The sequence below is a fragment of the Gekko japonicus genome, unplaced genomic scaffold (assembly GCF_001447785.1).
Source record: "Gekko japonicus isolate JY-2015 unplaced genomic scaffold, Gekko_japonicus_V1.1 scaffold30, whole genome shotgun sequence".
NCBI lineage: Eukaryota > Metazoa > Chordata > Lepidosauria > Squamata > Gekkonidae > Gekko > Gekko japonicus.
In genome coordinates this window covers 571,399-585,376 of record NW_015168045.1, presented here as the reverse complement: position 1 = coordinate 585,376, position 13,978 = coordinate 571,399, and the positions used below count along the sequence as shown (strand labels likewise).

Here is a 13,978-nt window from a genome sequence, read left to right as displayed (position 1 = left end):
AGAAGGGGGCGGGGCTTCACCACGTGACCGCCCCGCCCCCTAGAGGTTCTCTTCCGGAGCTCCGTACCTGAGAGCTCCCCCCCGACTAGAGCCCTGGCAGATACCAACAGTTTTTATGCCTCTTAGCAGCCCATGTTCCATAAGTAAAATAAACACAAGAACAACTAATATTTCTGTGGAATTTTCATGATATTATTTCAAACCCACAACAAGTTAAGTGATCAATGAAAACATTCCTTAAGTGTTGCCAATGGAAACAGAGTATAAACTGAAAATAAAAGTGGTGCCATGCAGGAATAATTAATCTATTTTTGCTGAGGTCAGAACTCTACATCATCTCTGCTAAAGCATGTTTGGCAAAACTGCATTTGCCAAGATAATATGAATATGGGGAGACGGGGCAGGGAGTTCTCTTCAGGAAGGACTATTTGGAAGTAGAGGTTTCACCCTGCAAATTCCTTCACCAGTGCTGGTTTTCCACCAGCCAGGCTTTTAGCTAGGGTTAGGGGGAGAGAACATTTACATAGAAGTGGAGGGTAGAAGTCACCTGAAAGTGTCTCCTCACCACATTTGCTTGGGGAGAAAAACAGGAACTAGAATACCAAGTGTATCATTCAAATAATGCCTTTCTTGACATGTAAGTGGTTTAGAAAGCCTGCTTAATTAACTTGCATCAAGGTAAGGCTGCTTCATTTAGAGGAGCTTTAAATTAATAACAGCTAAATTTAGACAACCCAGCAGTGCAATCTAACTGAATCTAACAGTGGAGGCCTTAGAAACAAAGCTTGCTATTTACTTTTTGTAAGAAAGTGAAACAAGTTTCCCTTTACACAACAAATGCCTCAGAAACAGTGTATATTATTTGAACACAACTGTGAGTGCCATCTAGGGATAGGCATGAACCAAGAAAGGAACTGTGGTTTGAGCACAAATGAGGCTGGTTTGTGGTTCATTTCAAACCAATTCATTTGGTTGCATCCTTCCCAAATCCAAAAACAAACTGTTTTCTGTGGAGGTTCATTTGATTCATTAGAACGGTTCATTCTCCAAGCAGCCTGGCACCGATTCAATCAATTCGTAGGCAACGCTGGGGGTGGACTTGTGGAAAGCCCTAGAAACACCCATAGAAGTTGTCCATAGCTTTAATGACAGTTCTGAGAGCTACCACGGAGCTCCCATTCTGCTCTATGGGAGCAGATTGTATATATATACCACATCCTGACTCAACTGCTTTCACTTTGCAGCAGGAAGGGAAAGAAGTTAGTCATCATGTGAGAGCGAGTTAAGAAGAATTGCTTGCTGTGTGGCTGATTTAAGGGGGGGCTAGAGCTGAGCTTTCCTGGGGGCTCCTGCTTGGGGGGGCTATAACTCAGACATCCCAAATTCAATATTTGCCAAACTTGGAAGGTGGGTGGAAGAGAGTCTTCTGAAGACTCCCTGTGAGTTTGGTATCCCTCTCATAAGGGGGCTGTTCTACCACCTCCCAAGCTCACGAACCAAATGAACCACAAACCAGTTTGGGAAACAGGGAAAATTCATGAAGGTTCATGGTTTGTGGTTTGTGTAATCAAACAAACCATGAACCACCATTTTCCCAGTTTATGCCCATCCCTAGTGCCACCTTATTATAAATGTATGTTTCATCCAATTATGTGGTATACCTACCTGCCTGTGTGCAGGCACCTCATTAAAGCCACTTTAAGGCTTTTAACTTTCTGGTAAAGGGATTTATGGCCAATTTAAATCCTTGACTGCATCTCATTTCAATAGAAAAATAGCTTCAGAAATCAGCTAATACTGCGTTCTCATAGATCATTGGATAGTGACAGGACAGGAGTTGAGAAATGGCATTTCAGAAGCATCAGAGGTTCTTTTTGCACTTTAGAGGTCTGTGGGATCTTTGTTATATAACTATATTAGAATATTTCATACAATTAAACACTAGACTGGCTAAAAAGTTTTAATGTTATTCCATAGGTAGCCAAAAGTAACCTAAAATAAGTATCTTGAAGGATCACTTTCACGGAATCATTGTTCAGGTTTCTCAACACAGAAAGAACAGCTCCAGAATACTGTCAGTGCAATCTGTGATATCTTTCAGGCCAAAGACAGTTGGACATGGAAATGAGCCTGCTTGGAAGGGTCAGACAGACTGCAGTCACAATCAGCCTAGGCTTCACCACAAAGCATTTAAAGCTAAGCTAGGTATGGGTGAACCAGTGGCCTGTCTGTAGGAATGGAGTTACACTGAAGCAGAAATAGTCCCCCTTTCTTCTCCACTGTGCTCTTAATGCTAGTGATTCTTGCTGGGGAAAAGTCAAAGTCAGAGTGACTATGCCAGAACTCTCTGATTTGCTTTCTAGATAGAGATCTACCATACTTTCTATACTATTCATAGACACTTTGGAAAGGTTGGAGGAGTTACTTACTCTGATAATATTAACATGATGAATCAGATATAATTACTTGATTTTAAAGTGGCATTCATATTCTTTTCCTCGCCTCTCTTATCTGATCTTATGATGAGAAGAATATGAGCTTTAAAGCTTGCTAAGGAGTTAAGGGCCCTGACCTGGATGGCCCAGGCAGGCTAGTCTAATCTCATCAGATCTTGGAAGTCAAGCAGGGTCAGCCTGGGTTGGTATTTGGACTGCAAGGAAGTCCAGAGTTGCCATGCAGAGGCAGGCAATGGCAAACCACCTCTGTAAGTCTCTTGCCTTGAAAATCCCATGAGGGTTATCATAAATCAGGTGGGACTTGACCGCAAGTTCCACCACCAACAAGGAGTTAAGTCAAACATTCTGTCATCAAGAAATAGCACAGTGGAAAGAAGTGAGAATAATGCAAGGAAGCCATAGTCCCAAGTATATCACACAGCTTTGTGATGTCACTAGCCCACTGTTATGATTGGCTGGACAAAGAAAGAGTGGGGGAAATGATGTACATACAATTTTTCCCTATTATTTCTTAGCAATTAGGGTTTAACACAACCCGTGTTGTAATTATATCTCCCTCCCCAACCTTCTTTTTCAAAGAACTCTTTATTTTGATAAATACAGATAAGTCCTTTTAAATAAATGTTGAGACATAATCTCTAACCAGGAACATAACGTTCATATCTAAAATCACTTGAAACCTTTGAAACTATGAATGCATTGGCTGGTACAAGCTCTGCTCCTGTTAAGGTCCTTATGTTTAAGCACACATGCTGGTATCAATAAGAATGTTATAAAAATACTTTATGTACTTTGCTACACTTGAAACTCTTTCTCTCTGGTTAAAAGTAAGAGAAAGAGGAGGAGAAAGAAACGGCTTCTAAAAATAACCTGCAAATGTCTTACTTTAAAAAAAGACTTGAGAATCATATGAAGCACCCATCAGTTAGGAAATGCAATAAGCGGTCTAATGAATAGTGGATTCATTCTGTTTTATACAAAATACCTACATGTTTTCTGTTTATGTACTAATTCTTTAATTAAGAGTGTATTCCCTCTTAGCAGTTGACAAAACTATGACTGGCTGTTAGTCAACCAGAAAAATGATCAAACTACCGTATTTTTCGGACCATAAGACGCACCTGACCTTAAGACGCACCTAGTTTTTAAAGAAGGAAAACAGGAAAAAACATATTCTGAACCTTCGGTCCATAAGACGCACTCACTTTTCCTCCCACTTTTTTTGGAAGAAAAAGTGAGTCTTATGGTCCAAAAAATACGGTATATATGGGATGGTGGTGAGGGAGCATGCTTAATTCTTCTCTCCCAATACCATTTTCTTGATAGAAATAGTTATTTCCCACAGAGCTGCTATTAGCTTAGTTATGGTGAAAAGTAGGCAGCCATATCATACAGGTCTCATTTCCCTACCCACATTAGCAGACAAGATGGCGGACGCTCCTCCACATCATTAAGGAGAGATAAGTCTGTTTTGGTTATTTTGTTCTCTCCTACCTGATATTTTTCGTACCAAGTTTACTGGAGCTGTGCTGAGTACTTCCTCAGTTGGTGGGAGTCGCTTTGTTGATTTTATGTGTGGTGAGACTGGGCTTTTGCCAATTTTGAATGGCTCCCCAGAGATAGCTTTCTACCTACTAGGTGCCTATTTGGGACTAAAATAACTCTTAACTCTTGCCTCTGGCAGCAACTATATTATATTGCCTAAGGGAAAGAATGAAGAAACCAAAGGGCGTGATGAGGAAAAGGAATAGAAATATTTCTGACCCTGATTCATCTCCAACTTCTGGTCTTAAAGCATCCAGACAGTTGGAAATAGATGGCTTTTTAGACTCTGTAGCAGACTCTCCAGTCGCAAGCAACATGTTTGATATTTTGGCGGCTGAAAGTCAAGAAGAGATATCTCTGTCCCAAACTACTGAAAATATAGGTGTTTTGGATGAGGGGGAGATTACAACACAGCTTCCTAAATTGTCAACGCCCTTTCCAGGCAAGCTGATAAACTCACTCCCACTGGACAGCCTTGATGAAGGACTGAAATAAAATATTTTTAAAATAATTGGTGATCAGTGTTTACTTACGGCTAAGACAGTAATTGAAATCTTCAAATACATTAACAGGATAGCAAACCAGCTAGATGCTATTCTGAAACTTATTGAGAACTCAACGGAGGAAATTACTGCAGACCAATCGAGAATCCATCTCAGAAACATGAGAAATGAGGCTGACAAGAGTCATGATAGAGAAATTATGAAGGGAAAAGACTTGCAAAATCCACAATTAAAAAGCAGAAAAAATTCTCCTTTTACATGCATAAAGGGAACAAAGACATATTTAATGTTGCCAGCTGACAGAGAGACTGAGCTTACATGGGGGGGAAAAAAGATAGCTTTGGAAGTGGCTCAGACGTCAATAAATCATGGCCGTGGAACAGATAAAAAGAGAATATCCAATTCCCTGAATGCACTGCTCAGAATTGACTCTGTGGCTACTGACCTATTGGAAGTAGAAAGACTACCTAGTGCAGGAAACTATTGGATGTTGGTTTTAAAGTTTAATTAAACCACCATCCCCCTTATGTTACTACAGATGGGGAAAAATTATAATCCTTTCAAATTTGGCCCCAAAGAGTATTTAGGGAAACTATAAGAAAGGTCCCTCCACTGATTAAACCTAGACAAAGTGCTACTCTCAGGTCTCAAACTGACATGGAGGATCTTATGGACATTTCAACTAATATGCCACAAGACCAGCTAATTGCATCCAGGCTACCATCTAATTCAGAGAACTACCATGGGTTACTACAAGAAACACAGGAAACAATGTTTGCCCTCTCTAACCCAATATCTTTCTTAAAGCCTCTCATACCCATGAACAAAGAACAGATGGACACCTTTTCCCCATTAACTGAATTGGAGAATCCATCAAAAGAAGAAAGACAACATGAAGACTTGCCCTTTTCTGATACGTTGTCTATGAACAACATGACTAGTATTGTGTCGAGGGAGGGAGAAGAATTACCATCGGACCCTATGCAAACTACCTCGCCTATTACTTCCATCTGCCAAAATAGCAGTCATTGTCTCCCTCTAGACCATGGAGGTGCAAGCAGTGATGTGGACTCTCTTCAGGGCCCTGACAAAGAGGAGGTCCAAGTTATGTCAGAGCTGGGGCTCAATAATTCCAATGAGCCCCTTGCCTCAACAAGTCTAGCCCCAAAAGAAATAACTGGTTGACTATCCTTGTTCCGCTGTCATGAAAATGACAATGAGTCTGTTGAAACGGTGGACCTGTTGTCTTTCTATGTATACAGATGTACCTTTTTTACAGCATAACTTTGATATAATTTTATTGCAGGAAACATGGATAGTGGAGACTCCAGAACTTGATGGATTTTATTCTTATAATTTAGGGGCAGTTTTGGGTAAAGGACCAGGGAGACTGATGGGGGGGCTGAGTATTCTTGTTTCCACCTCTCTAAAGGTGCAATGTGTACTAAAAGAACCCCTACTCCATCTAGCTATGGCCTTGTTGTTGAATTGGAGGGATGGAAGCCTTATTATTATAAATGCATATCTTCCTCCTGTAACCAAAAAGTCAGATACTTAGAAAAATTGGTTGGAGCTGAATAGCTATATAACAAAATTGGTATATGAACATCTGGATGCCCAATTTTTTCTGGCAGGTGATTTAAATGCCAGAATGGGCCCCACCACATCACTGTTATATTCCTGTGTCCACTGAATACTGTGATTTCTAGCTATCTTATTTCAGAAGTTTCATTTCATTTTTCTTTTTTAGGTCCATGTGAACTTGATCTTAATCTCATTGTGGACTCCGGAGATATTGCAGATACAGAATTTGACTTTGAAGACCAGGTAATTTCTCTCTGTTTGTCTCATACACACAGAGAGAGACATGTCATCTTCTTAAGTCAATTGTTTTCCCTTCTGGTTTTCTTTCATTTTTTTATAGGCTACCTATAGACTTCCGTGTTCTGCCTGTGATGTGGTGGATTAAATTAGTTATAAGGCTACATATCTTATATAATACCAGACTTTGCTCTGTCTACCTCATATTATCTCTGACTGGCTGCAACTCACTGGGATCCCAGGCTGATATAAGCTCTTTCCCAACACTTGGCACTGAGATCTTTCACCTAGAGATGCCAGGGATTGATCTTCTGCATACACAGACTGCAGTTAGCAAAACAGAACCTTGTGATCTAACCCATCATAAATACTTCAGTGAATAAATAAACATTCAGGAGGATGTTCTGGCATTCTAACATCTATTTATATAGAAATTAAGGGGAAGGACTCACACTGAAATCTGTGATAGGCAAGGTCTTTTTCTTAGTCCATTTGTGCATTTGTGTGAGAATTTACTTGTTATGGAGGTAGAGATATTTTAGTATTTATTTATTTAAAACATTTATAAGCCTTCCTTCCTCCCAGATAACAGGAAGTATAAGGGCTTTTGGAAGACTGATGTAGCTGATGGATTTAAAGCGAATATAATGTAGTAAGCAGTTTGTGTAGAGTAAGCACTTTTTACTTTGCCACCATAAGTATCTGAGAATTTACGTTTGCTGTAAAGGGTTTTTCGTGGCAAGCCAGTGTATAGCAAGGTTGCCAGGCATCCCTGTGTCCATGCTACTAAGAAACATGGGCCTTTAACCTATTTCATTTTGGTTGCCACATAAAAACACTAAAAGAATCTCGATTTGGCAACTGTGAATAAATGTTAAGCCATTTGTGTGCAATTGTGCTTCTCTGAGTCCCAAAGATGGACAGAGATCTGGAGTAGAGGCAGGCCAATAAAAATTGATCAGGGGAGGAGAGACAGATATTCTACTTTATGGTAGCTGTTTAAACACATTTTTTGTGTATTCCAGTGGATTTGTTTTCAGAGCAGAGTATATATGTGCAAAGCATTTCAACTCTAATTAGAATGCAAGTCTTCGGCCCCGGTCACACGAGAGGTTTTGGGCCGGGAGAGGGATGGATCGGGGGCGCAGCAAACGGGCGCAATCCCACCGCAACATCTGGGAAGCGTTGCGCACCCCTCCCCGATCCGGCCCTTCTGCCCAAAACACGCAGCAAAAATAAACCACCTACCGAGGTGGTTCTTCTGGCAAGGCCGCATCAAGGCCGGCCATGGGATCGCCGGCTCCTGGCCGAACTGTGCATGCTCAGACATGCGCAGTTCGGCAGCCTCCCGTCGCTGTCTCCCCGGTCTCCCCAGCACCTGATCGTGCCGGGGAGCAATTGTGCCGCGGCTCACGGGATCTGTATGATCCCACCACCGTGTGCCTATTTTGGTGCGGCTTTTAAAAGCCACACTTTTGCCCGACTTTTTCCCCCTGTGTGGCAGGAACCTTCCTTTACTTTAGATTTAAGAGGTTTCAAGAGGTTTCATTATATACTGCACAACTACTGCCTATAATATGTAGGCAATGGGGATGCTTAGAGGTAGAACTCATGCAGTTTCCAGCTTTCCTTTCTTCTCAGTGCAGGAGAGGAAGAGTTTCAGAAGTGCCCAGGAGGCATTGCTTTTGCGACTGTAGGGAGCAGCCATTCAGAAGAAGCTGCCTCCAATGCAAGCTTAAAATATAGGTCCCAACCATGGTGCCTGCCAGTACCTTTCCGGGTGCCTCACAAGTGTTTTTTAGAAAGTGTGCAGGACGAAGTGGCACTTTTGCCCAGCAGGGCTTCTGACTGGCACAGGAGAGCTGATTAGCTGTGCAGATTGAAAAGCATCATCTTAAACAGAATTTCTGTCTGAAATGTTGAAGAATTACTATGAGAGTGTGTAACTTTGCTCCTTGACATTTAGTGGTTGGCTCTACCTCCTGGGGCATCCATTTTGTGGTTGGTTCTGACCAGAGGTCATTTCGGGGGGAACGCGGGGGAACGCAGTTCCCCCGGGTGAGGTACGGGGGCGGGGCACATGACGAAGCCCCGCCCCTTGCTTCCGGCTGCCCCGCTTCCGGCCCTCATTCAGCCAGGAGGAGGCAGGAGAAGAGGGAGGGTAAATTGCTTCCTCCCTGCCTCTCCCCACCCCTGCCTGCCTGGGGCCAGGGAGGGCCTTCGCGGGGTTTCCTTGCACTCCCGCCAGCCTTGCAGGTCCACCGCCGGGCCCCTCATGGGGCTCGGCAGTAGAGCTGCAAGGCCGGCGGCGGCGGCCGGGACCGTTGGGGGCGGGGTGTGTGGCCTTATGACACAGTTCCGGTGATGCCAGGGGGTGTGGCCTTATGACACACTTCCGGTGATGTCAGGGGGTGTGGTATATGCTAATGAGTTATGCTAATGAGTTCCCCTAGCTCTTTTACTACGAAATGACCCCTGTTTCTGACTTCTGTGGCAGCCATTTCATCATTGTACCCACCACCCTGTGTCAGCATTCTAACAGTACCTGCAGGCTCAAAAAAATTGGAGACCCATGGGTTAGAAATTAGAAAATATTGTTGTTGGTCCCACATCCATTACAGTTATTTTGTGATGATGTCCGCTACTATTTCCCAAACTTCCAAAAGTGCCCTAAGACTCAACAGGGTTGAGGACCTTGCCAGACAACAGAATTCACTCATACTAGAATCCCCTGGGGCTCTTAGGAAGATTTTATCCAGGGAAAGTGAATGTGGGAGGGGGCAAGATCATGCCCACTCCTATGCTCATCCAGTGTAATTTTTGTTACCATGTGTGGTCAAGGTACATGTACACCAGACATACAAATGTGTGAATATGGCCCACATCCCAATTTGAACCCAAAATCCATACCAACATAGTTTGAGAGTAAGGAAGCTACCTTCCTTCCAACACTTCAGCTTATTTACACAGGTATGGCAATCTTGCCCTCTTCCCTCCCTCACACACATGATTTTCCCTTTGTTTCTTCTTTCTTTCTTGCTGAGCAGCCCCTATATCTATTTTCTTCTTATTTGTTGGTCTATGGCTGTCCCACACTGTCACATTATTATATATTTTGATGCTGGACCAGCCCAGGGAGGGAGGTAAGAGACAAAATCACCTACTTATATTTCACTTCTGCAATGGCACACAAGATGCTTTGGAAAGTTCAAAAATAAATTTTTTTATTTAACTTGGTGGGGGAAAGGTTAGGTGGAATCAGGGGTAGGATGTATGAGGTAAACCAATAATAAAAACTGAGGTAACGTAATCACACTAAATCCATCTAATATGTTGCCAGCAAGTAAGTGTTTTTGCTTTTCAACACAGTCTTTGAAACTTTGGGGAGAGAGGCCTTCTTTTCTGTTTCCACTTTTACTCGCAAACATAGGTTTCTGAATTTCACTGATACTTTATCTTTAGAAAGCAGGAATGTACAATGAAGATCCCAAAATCCTTCTCTTTAGCAGACCAGGAATCACTCCTCTCTTAAGAGTTATGTTCCTTTTCACCGAGCAGGGATTACTTCTCTTCACTAGAAGGTGTGTCCCTTTTTGGCTCGAATAGGGATCTTGCATGATCCTCTCACGCCTCTTTGCCTCCTTCCCAGTCCTCAGTCAGTGCTCAACTGTCTCTTCGTCAACTGTCAGTTCCCAACTGTCATTTCTTAACTGATGCTCTCCACAGCATTCTGTTTGAACAGCCTGTTACTCAAAGGTTCTCAGACTCTGTGAGGCATTAACCCTTGATAGTCCATCACAACAGGTAATGAAATGTTTCAAAAAAATGTTTTGGTAAAGGAACTGAGACTGTGGATTATACTACTGTGTATGTACTGTCTGTACTAGTATGTACTGTCTGTTGGTGTAAGGAGGATCCCACTATGTACTTTCTGCATCGTTTAACAGGTTGTGTTAATGCTTACATTTTGTTCCAGCTTTGTTTCAGTTGTTTTTAGATTTCTGCAATTAAAACCATCTGACTTTGTTTATTAGATTTCCTATCCTGTTGACTGTATTTGACCTACACTTTGTAATCCACTTTGAGTCTCAGTGAGAAAGGTTGACTACAAATCACATAAATGAATAAAATCCAGGCAGTGACCCACACAACAATAGTAAGGGCTAGGGTTGCCAGCCTCCAGGTGGGACCTGAGGATCCCCCAGAATAACAACTAATCTCCAGACTACAGAGGTCAGTTCCTCTGGAGAAAACAGATGTATTGGCGAGTGGACTGTATGGCATTGTGCCCCAGTGAAGTCCCTGTCCTCCCTAGGCTCCATCTTCAAATCTCCAAGAGTGTCCCAACCTAGATCTGACAACTCTTCCCCCTCATCCCCTGCCTGTGACCAGGGGGACCTGGTGACTCTAGTAAGGGCCCTGTGTCTTAAATGTCAGTATGCTGCTACACATGCTACACACAATAATACTGAGATCAAGGGAGAGCAAAGGGAACAATGATATCTGGAATAGGGATTATCATCTCAAACAGTCAAAATAATGTAAAGCACTCATTTTCAATAACTCAATACTAGAAGTCTACTTAGCCAATAACTCCAAGAATCTAAAAATTATGCAAATTATTCTACTTTGGGGGATATATAGCATTTAAAATCCCTCTCCCCCCCCCCCCGTTGCAGATAGACCATTATAAATAAAATCCAAGTATCCCACATCTTCAGTTAAGTGAGCTATTAAGTTTCCTGGTTTTATTTTGCTTGCTTTCATCTCTTTGTTCTTTCATTTACATTGCTAAATATTGTTTCCCCATGTTAGTAGTTTTTCCTTAAATTCTCAGCTGCTCCCACTCAGAATTTCATTGCCTTTTCAAACTGATTTTTAAAAAATCTGTTAGAGATAATTTCACTCCCACATCCACCCACCCAGCCCCCCTTTTCAAATCCATTTTCCTATGATTTGCTTAGAATTTGACCTTTACGTTTTTTTAGGCCTCTTGTAATGATGTGGTTCATGGGGTCGCAAAGAGTCAGACTTGACAATACGACTGAACAACAACAAATGATTTTATGAAGGATCATTTCACAGTAGGTTTAGAGAATCTCAAGATACTTTAGTTCAGAAACTGCTAAATGAAGTTTTATTTGGCTTTATTTATTTATTCATTCATTTTTATCCCACCCTCACCCACTATTGTGGGGCTTAGAGCAGGTCACAACATGTGATAAGCAAATTACAATATGGTTAAAACATACAAGTTAAAAACAATTCTAAACATTTACAACTGAACAGATGGCACAGAATAACATTATAACACTGTCCCAGGGGGAGAGAAATGGCAGATATCTGCATTATTGGGAGTTCTCCTGGCCTCATCCATATGCTTGGCGGAACATTTTCATTTTACAGGCCCTGCAGAATTGTACCAAATCCTGGAGGGCCTGGATCTCAGTTGGAAGCACATTTCACCAAGCTGGAGCTACAGCTGAAAAGAATATTCCTTGGCCCCAGGATCGTCAGTGTGTTGTTATCTGAATACTATAATGCTGTTTGGGGTGCATGCCACAGGACCATAGATATGGTGGGGCCTCTCAGGGCCTGGCCCCCTGACTTCCTGCCAAGGCCCCACAACCTCCCATCCAGCCCAGGCCCCCGACTCTCTGGGCTGCCCGGAGGGCCCCCTGCCACCACCTCTTCCCCAAGTGTGGCTTGCTTCCAGCCAGAACCAGTCTACCCCCTGCCCCATTTGTTGAAGGCTCTGTCATTGCCTTACTATGCTGCTTGGTAAGGAAGAGGTATGAGGAGGAAACTGGAAATGGGAGGAGGGACCTGGCTTGCAGGTGTCTTGCACCCAAGGAAGAGAATGGAGCCTCTCACTCTCACTGATACCTTTGACAACATCACATTCAACAATGGGCCTATACTGCTGGAAGAGGATGCCCAGCTTGCTATTAGTGCATGCAGCCAAGATGTTGCCCATAAAGACCTTGACGGTGTGTGTGGGTCTAGGCCATGCAGTGGGAGATTGTTAAGCTTGAGGATGGTGTGCTTGACTGCCTCCTCATCACACAGGTGCATGAAGGCAAACTGCTTCATGAGGGCCTGGATGAATCAGGGCCCCAGAAAACTGGGTGGGCAGCCTCCTTCTGTCAACCACAGCTCCCCCCATGTCAATGGCTGCAGCCTCAACAAGAATGTTGGCCTGAAGAATGGCTTGCCCTGTCTGCTGCATGGGTGACTCAGCTCCCCTTCCCCAAGTGGCACCTGGAGTTTTGGCTTGCCTCTCCCTCCTTGCCCCATGCCTGCTCTGGCCAAGAGGCTCATGAAGACCAACTGGGGCATGAGTTGCAGGGAAGAACAGGAGCGAGGCTGCTCACTTGGGGTGTGGGGGGGGGGTACCCCCAACTTATTTGAAGGCCCCACAAATTAAAAAATCCTGGATATGGGCCTGGTGTGCCAGGGGAGATGGTTCCAAAGATACATTGATCCCAGACCGTGAAGAGCTTTAAAGGTTAAAACCAACACCTTGAACCTGATCCAGTACTCAATCTGGAGTCGGTGCAGCTGCTGAAGCATGGGTTGAGTATGTGCTCTAATAGCAGCTCCTGTAAGGACCTGTGCCACCACATTCTGGACCAGTTGAAGTTTCTGGGTCAGCCTCAAGGATAGCCCTATGTAGAGTAAGTTACAGTAATCTAGTCTGGAGGTGACCAATGCATGATCAGGGTGAGATAGGAAGGATGCCAGTTGCCGGACTTGGCATAGATAGAAAAACACCAGCCTGGCCACATTTGTGATCTCGGCCTCCACTGAAAGGGAGGCATCCAAGCCTAGACTCTTCACTGTTGGTACTGGCAATAAAGGAACATTGTCCAGAGCTGGAAGTTGGATACCTGATACCAGGACTCCACTCCCCAGCCACAGGACCTCCATCTTCGATGGATTTAATTTCAGCTGACTCTGCTTCAACCATCCAATCAATCCTATTTCCTATATAAAAATGCCTTCCTGAACCATTCTGTTTCATATAGTTTATGGAGTGACAAAAATGTGGGAGCCTTCCTGACCACCTCAATCAGGTTGTTCCACACGAGGTATGGTTACTTATCTATCATACTTCTGCAGGGTGTTATCTTCAGAAGGCTTTGCTCAGATGAGCGAAGCTGTTGCAGTGGAGCATAGCAGCAGTCATGTGGTTATGAGGCAGGCCCATGAAGACAATGCATTAGAATAGTCTAGTTTAATAGAAGGGGAGATGGGATGAATATATACAGCATAAACACTGATCCATTTTTCAAACTTCTTTTAACTATATGAGAATACTGCCATCTTACTTTACCCCAAATGGGCAAAAAAAGTCCAAGACATGACAGTATGTAGCTCCTTGGAGGATCACTGATTGCACTAAGGATTTGACAAGTGGAAAGGTGGAGTAAAGACTGATGATTGTATTTGTAAAAGAAAACAGAAGGAAAAAGGCAAGAAACAGTTGTGTTGTCTTACAAAAATAGCTTCAAGTTAAACTGAATGTACTGCTAAGGTTTCTGACTTCCCTTTTAATTTTAAGCACAGTGCAATCAAAATAGGTGGTTGAGAAACACATAATTACTAGTGAGTGGCTTGCGTGAAGGATTTCATTTCTCCCTCCCCAACTAC

The 13,978-nt window shown here is 43.1% G+C and overlaps 1 protein-coding gene across 1 annotated transcript in view; it reads left to right on the top strand.

The window, feature by feature from the left end:
• The window catches only part of AK5 (adenylate kinase 5), a 176,038-nt gene that overhangs the window by 95,840 nt on the left and 66,220 nt on the right, over positions 1–13,978 (top strand). The window contains exon 8 of the mRNA XM_015414258.1: positions 6,255–6,331. Coding sequence (XP_015269744.1) covers positions 6,255–6,331 — 77 coding nt within the window. The remainder of the gene's footprint in view (positions 1–6,254; positions 6,332–13,978) is intronic.